Source organism: Ctenopharyngodon idella, chromosome 18, assembly GCF_019924925.1.
Source record: "Ctenopharyngodon idella isolate HZGC_01 chromosome 18, HZGC01, whole genome shotgun sequence".
NCBI lineage: Eukaryota > Metazoa > Chordata > Actinopteri > Cypriniformes > Xenocyprididae > Ctenopharyngodon > Ctenopharyngodon idella.
In genome coordinates, this window is record NC_067237.1 from 18,030,159 (window position 1) to 18,037,579 (window position 7,421).

Sequence of the window (7,421 nt, forward strand, 5' to 3'; positions counted from 1 at the left end):
AAATATCTTCTTTTGCGTTCAACAGAAGAAAGAAAGTCATACAGGTTTTGAACAACATGACGGTGAGTAAATGATGACAGAATTTTCATTTTTAGGTGAACTATCCCTTTAAGTTGCACTAAAAATAATCCTGTAAAAAATCCAAACATATATAAAAAATATATATGTATAATGTTACAAAATCTTGAAATTACATTATTTTGATTTTTAGTCTTTACAAGGTTTTTCAGTTATTGCCGATTCAGTAAAAATATATTAGAAATCATTCTATTTTGGGTAAAAAAAAAAAAAAAACTCTTTGAAAAGGCTTAAGCCCCCATGAAAAGGCCTACTGTGGCCAAAAACAGCACCATAACAATTGGCTGGCAAGTGGGGAAGATGCAGAATGTCTGAACTTTAACTAATTGTTTTCTGTAATTGGTAGGGAATTGATTGTAGTGTGAAGGGTGTTTGAAGTAGCCTCATGTTAACTGCTCCAATCACAATGAAGATTTGTTTGAGATTCATATGCCTGGACCAACATTTGTAGCATTATTTATTGAATTAGTTATTAAGTGTTTACCTAAAGGTAAAGGGATGCTTCACACACACACACACACACACACACACACACACACACAAAACTGTTACCATTTACTCATTCCAAACCTGTATGACTTTCTTTCTTCCGTGGAACACAAAAGAAGGTACTTTTGAAGAATGTTGGTAACCAAACAATTTTGATCACTGTTCCATTGTATTGGACAAAAAAGCATTTTGAGACATTTTTCAAAATATCTTTTAATGTTCCACAGAAGAAAAAAATCATACAGGTTTAGAACTACACGAGGGTGAGTAAATGATGACAGAATTTTAATTTTTGTGTGAACTTTGCCTTTAAATGTTTCTCCCTAAATATTTTGATGGGTCAATTTGCGTATGGTGACAAATGTTGCCGTATTACTTTGCCCTTTTATCTATCCTAAGTAAACTTTCCTTATTTTACTGTATATACTGAATAAGTTTAATAAAAATGGAATTTTACTTATGCAAATGAGAAGGTTTTTTTGTGTTATGTAGTAAAAAAGGACACAAACTTGACCGTAGTAAGCTTAAATGGCTATTTTTTCTTTCTCTCTCCATCTCCTCAGCTGGGCGGCTCCTTCCTCCTCGGTGTTGGGGTGTGGGTGGTGGTGGACCCCACGGGTTTTAGGGAGATAGTGGCAGCCAACCCCCTTCTCTTCACAGGTGTCTACATCATCCTGGCCATGGGGGGCATGCTTTTCCTGCTGGGGTTCCTTGGCTGCTGCGGAGCCATACGAGAAAACAAGTGTCTGCTGCTTTTTGTAAGTCCCAGTACAATGTGTTTCAAAACCACTTAACCAGTAAAGTTGGTGCCACTTACTGCAAGTTAAAATACAATAGCAGAATCTGGTTGCCGGTCCTGTTTTATAGTGCTAAACACATTCATCTTCAGTTAGGCTAAGTTCACACTGTCTTTGAGATTGACAACCTCATTTAATGTCCCGTTCAAACAGCAACTCAAAAACTGTCTGTATGAATGTGCAACGGGAGTCAAGCCCATATTCTCTTACCACTAACCTTAAAGCAACAGTGACCAATGTAATATTGTGATATCAAAGAAATCATGCGCACGATTTAGCAAATCGAGGGAACGAAATAATAAATTGTACACTAATTAGCAAATCGAGGGAACGAAACAGTAAATTGTATACTAATTAGCAAATCGAGGGAACGAAACAGTAAATTGTATACGATTTATCAAATCAAGGGAACAAAATAGTAAATAATGTGCACGATTTAGCAAATCAAGGGAACGAAATACTAAATCATGCACACGATTTAGCAAACGAGGGAACGAAATAGTAAATCATGTGCACGATTTAGCAAATCGAGGGAATGAAATAGTAAATCGTACACGATTTAGCAAATCAAGGGAACGAAATAGTAAATAGTACGCACGATTTAGCAAATCGAGGGAACAAAATAGTAGATAGTGTGCACGAATTAGTAAATCAAGGGAACGAAATAGTAAATTGTGCATGCGATTTAGCAAATCGAGGGAATGAAACAGTAAATTGTACACGATTTAGCAAATCGAGGGAACGAAATAGTAAATTGTGCACATGATTTAGCAAATTGAAGGAACGAAACAGTAAATCATGCGCACGATTTAGCATATCGAGAGAATGAAACAGTAAATTGTACACGATTTAGCAAATGAGGGAACAAAATAGTAAATCGTACGCACAATTTAGCAAATCGAGGGAATTAATGACTTTTTTTTCCCTGCATGTCATGTGTGGAGCTCCATACATTTCAAACCACCTCCAAATGTGGTTTGAATAAGATTTGAAAAAATCTGATTTCTTGTGTTTTTTGGCTGTCCAGACCTTACAAGCCCATCTGGATGAAATCTGCTAATTTTTGTTAGCTGGGAATACGGTTGTCAGACCCAAACACTGACTGTGTGACAAAATCCTCCTCTCTCTGCAGTTCTTCATGCTGATCCTCATTATATTCCTGGCAGAGTTGGCGGCAGCCATCCTCGCCTTCGTCTTCCGGGAACATGTGAGTGACCATGTCCATCATTTCGAGACAGATTATGTTTTCAGTGTTGGTGTGCTGCTAATATCTCTAATATTTTCATTGGTGCATGTGTGTACAGCTGACCAGAGAATACTTTACTAAGGAACTGAAGAGGCACTACCAAGGCTACAACAACACTGACGTCTTCACATCAACGTGGAACGCCATTATGAACACAGTATGTATCGTTTGTTCCCTAAACTACTGTAGATCAGCATTTACCAAACTTATAAATTTCAGGTACCCGTTCATCGACACCCGTTCATTTTAACTCATCTGTGCATCCCTCTAGTTTGACTGCTGTGGAGTGAACAGTCCCGAAGACTTCGAGGACAGCATCTTTAGGTTCATAAAACCCGGTGAAGTGGTGCCCGAGGCCTGCTGCCGTAGGAATAATCATCTCGGAGAAGTAGGCTTCAGTAACAGGGATGAATGCCTGTCAGGCAGCATGCTGTACCGGAACAACAAGGTGGGCTCTCGTACTACTGTATACGTCACATCCCCTCAGCCTGGTCTAAAGCTCATTGCTCAAATGTAACTAGAGCAGAAAAACAGGAAGAGGGGAATAGTGTTACCACTCAGCTTCAGCTCTCTCAATGCTGACTAGTGCTTTTCCATGTTCTCAGTGTCTGGGGAATGTGAGCGTGTGAAAGAGTTCTGTGAAAGTGAGCAGGGGCAGTAAAACTTGAGTAATAGTCATGCAGATCTGTATTAAAAAGTCACCACTGGACTTTCAGCTGAAGAACATTTTCTCATGTTCTGATTCTTGTATTGTGGACTCATCAAACAATGAAAATGTGGTCATTTAATCACCTCCATGGATTCCAAACCCATATGAGCAGTATCTATGAAATACATAATTAGATATTGTGAAGACTCCTCAGACAGTTCATAGTGACCACAACTGCTTAGCTTTAAAAAATCAAGAAAAAATTACACTATAAAAAGAGTCCATATGACTTGTGTGCTATATTCCAAGTCATCTGGAGTCATCTTCATTGTGTGAAGAGCAGGCTGCCAGTTGCATAATTATTCACACTAGCCATGTTTCCATCCACCCATTTTTATGCGCATTTTGGGATATCGCATAAGAAAATGCTGGATGGAAAAGCCAGGATGCGCATAAATTTTAAAAATGTGCATAAAAAACGTATGTGCTCAACTGAGTCGGATCAGAAGACATGCGCATAAACTATGATGGAAACACATTTACCAAAATAATTCTGCAACAAAAAACTTTGCATCAACAGTGGATGTGATTGGATAACTGGACTAACTAGTGGACCAATCGCATCGTACAGCATCTCAAATGTTGTTTTAGTTATTCTGAAATGCCGAAAGTCTGCCATCAGAATGATTTGGTTTAATTCCCTCCCAGAAGAGTCTCACATGATTGCCTTCACAAACACCAGCATCCGAACGCAAGATAACATGACGACGTTTATTGCGTTTCATCAGACACCAGTCATTTATGATGGTGGACAAAAGAGCTACAGTTTCTTCCCCAATTGCAGCAACTTTTCTTTATTATTACAGATATTTTGTGCCAATTTCCCAGGAAGTGACAGTTTTGTACTCTTGAACACATGGGATAGAAACGCAAACGCTGCTTTATTGGCAAATGTTTTATGCGATGTTCCAATTTTGCGCAAAAGTTAAGTTCGCAACATTGGATGAAAACACAGCTTATGAAAAGACTGTCTTGAAAACTAGTTTGACCCACCAATCTTTTTTTTTTTTTTTTTATGTAACTGATTTTAAAAAGTTATGACCAGTCTTGAAGTTAGACTTGTAAGTTTATGCAACCGGCCACAGATCATTGAGTCAATTTGATTCTTTATTAAATCAGTCAAATTTATTTGTATAGCTAATTTCACAATAGACATCGTTTCAAAGCAGATTAATGCCTATAATGTTTATAATGCCTTAGTGAGTTATCATAGAGAGCAAGTTTTAGGGCTTTGCGATATGCCGAAATATAATGATGATACAAGTGATCTTCCAGATCTAGCTATATTGCATTTATGGTGTTGTCCATCACATACACTCTGACACTCTTCTGCTCACCAAGGCTGCATTTATTTAATGGAAAATTCAGTAAAAACAGTAAAATTGTGAAATATTATTACAATTTAAAAGAACTGTTTTCTATTTGAATATATTTTAAAATGTAATTTTTTCTTGTGAGGGCAAAGCTGAATTTTCAGCATCATTACTCCAGTCTTCAGTGTCACATGATCCTTCAAAAATCATTCTAATATGCTGATTTGCTGCTCAAGAAACATTTCTTATTATTCTCACTATTTAAAACAGTTTTTAATTTTTATAGAATTCGTGATAAACTACTAAAAATGTAAGATTTTTTAAAAATGAAATTAATATTTTACTTCAACAAGGATACATTAAATTGTTTAAAAGTGACAGTAAATACATTTATAATGTTACAAACGATATCTATTTCAAATAAATGCATAAATAAATAATCAAATCTATTCATCAGAGAATCTTAAAAAAAATGCATCATGGTTTCTACAAAAATGTTAAGCAGCAAAAACTGTTTTCAACATTGATATAATAATAAGAACCATTAATAATTGAGCACTAATAATAACTGATAATATTTAAGCACCAATAATAATTGATGATAACTAAGCACCAAATGATCGAATATAGTGCACAAGTCATATGAGGGTTGTTTTTTTAAATGTATTATTAATATTATTATTATTTTTTTAGCTTTCAAGACAACATGTAGGTGAGTAGATAATGGCATAATTTAACAAAACTGTATAAACTAAAATGTTTTTCTTATGTCTCTGTTTGGATCTGCAGGGCTGCTATTCAGCGGTTGTAGACTACTTTGAGATGTACATCTATGTTGCTGGTGCCCTGGCTATTGTTGTACTCACGATTGAGGTACAGTATTACATTATGTCTGTTTCATTGATATTATCTCAGAGAATTGAGATGGGACAGATCTTGAAGGAATGGCCACAAATACACAAGTTTGAGTTTTAACAGAAGAGAGACAGTCCTTTTCTTTGAATCGCTGCTGCCCTCATGTGGTAATGTGCTGGAGGTAGACAGCTCAATCGAGAGACTGCAGAGAGAATCAACTTGAAAACATCATGCTGTGTACAATACAAATTTTAAAACAACCATATTAATTTAGCAGAAAAGCTGAATAAAGCTTTTTTTTAACATGCAAGGGGCCCAAAGAAATTTTGCATGCTTTGAATCAAACTGTCCCTTAAGATCTGTGAAGCAAAACTGTTTAAATGATTCATAATTGTTTGTTTACTTTCCTATGAATGTAAATAAAAGGTTTGTGTTTCTTTTCTCAACAGCTTTTTGCCATGGTGTTTGCCATGTGTCTGTTCAGGGGAATCCAATAGATCAAGTTCACCGAAAGACTTTTTCAAAAAAGGAAAACACCTCAAAAGAAAACTGAACCACTTGTCAAAGAATGTTTTACTCCATTTTATATCTCTAAAATTATTAAGGAACAAAAAAAAAAAAAGAAAAAAAAGAATCATTGACCTGTACTTCACAGCTGGACCTTTGAGGTACAAGGTAACAAAAAATAAAACATTGACGAAAAAAAAGAACATTCTTTGAATACTAAGAAGATTTAATGGGCTTTTTGTCAGAAAGTCCATGCGTAATTTCGACCAGGTGTTAAATAGACCAGATAAAGCCTGAAAAACAGATGAAGAAGGTGCTGCACTGATTTTGGATGAAGAATATTTATACTGAGTAATGCTGGCTTGTTTGTATAGGCTTTTGTGCTTTTAGTAAAAAAGAAAAAAAAAACAACACACCAAACCACTTTCCTCTCACCAATACATTACCACAGTCATTGAATGCAAGCTTTCACAAGCACATTATATTAGTGTTGTATAGTCATGTGAATTTTCATTTTTATCTATTCGTGTTTGGATGCTTAGGATGCGTGTGTGTGCGTGTGTGTGTGTGTGTGTGTGTATTTGTGACATATCAGGACACACATTTGTATGATGACATGGGTATGACATAGGTATTACAAGGAGAGGGTGATTTATGAGGACATTACCCCATGTCCCCATTTTTCAAAAGGCTTATAAATCATACAGAATGAGTTTTTTTGAGAAAGTAAAAATGTGCACAGTTTCCTGTGATGGGTAGGTTTAGGGGTAGGGTTGGTGTAGGGCAATAAAAAATACGGTTTGTACAGTATAAAAACCATTACGCCTATGGAATGTCCCCACAATTCACAAAAACAAACGTGTGTGTGTGTGTGTGTGTGTAGGATGAATGTATCTCTTTCCTGCTTGAAGACCAGCATTATTTTTTATTTTTTTCGTATTGTGATGTTTATTGCAATAGTAATTCTATGTGATTTTAGCTGAAATTGATGTGTATGCATTTGTATTGAAGATAAGACTAACATTAAAGGAATCTCTGATGAACCTTTTGTTCAGTGTCTCTAAATAAATCGGGCCTTTGGGAGTCCAAGGTTTAGTTTAATGATTTCCACAACCAAAAAATAAATAAAAATGTGGCTGTACATACATCATGAAACATTAAAGGTCTGCATGGATGCGTGTTTTTAGACCTGCTACAGCAGACCAACAAGATGACATTAATTCTTTGTTTCTCTCCTTCATGCCTTCATGCCTCTGCCTCTTTATATATATATATATATATAGTATTAGTGTATCAGTGTACAACTTTTCCTAGTCCTACAACTCCTACAACTTTTAACAAGTGTCCACATTATTAATATCTCCCACTTTTTGAAACCCAAAAAAGCTTTTGTTGTTAAATGTTTTGATTGACAAGTGTGTTTGTGG

At 35.8% G+C, this 7,421-nt stretch overlaps 1 protein-coding gene across 1 annotated transcript in view; it reads left to right on the forward strand.

Annotated features, from left to right (window-relative positions):
• Nucleotides 1-7,037, forward strand: part of tspan18b (tetraspanin 18b) — a 52,995-nt gene extending 45,958 nt beyond the window's left edge. The window contains exons 4-9 of the mRNA XM_051870940.1: nt 1,131-1,325; nt 2,497-2,571; nt 2,669-2,767; nt 2,882-3,058; nt 5,422-5,505; nt 5,937-7,037. Coding sequence (XP_051726900.1) covers nt 1,131-1,325; nt 2,497-2,571; nt 2,669-2,767; nt 2,882-3,058; nt 5,422-5,505; nt 5,937-5,984 — 678 coding nt within the window. The 3' untranslated portion in view covers nt 5,985-7,037. The remainder of the gene's footprint in view (nt 1-1,130; nt 1,326-2,496; nt 2,572-2,668; nt 2,768-2,881; nt 3,059-5,421; nt 5,506-5,936) is intronic.
• Nucleotides 7,038-7,421: the final 384 nt, after the last annotated feature.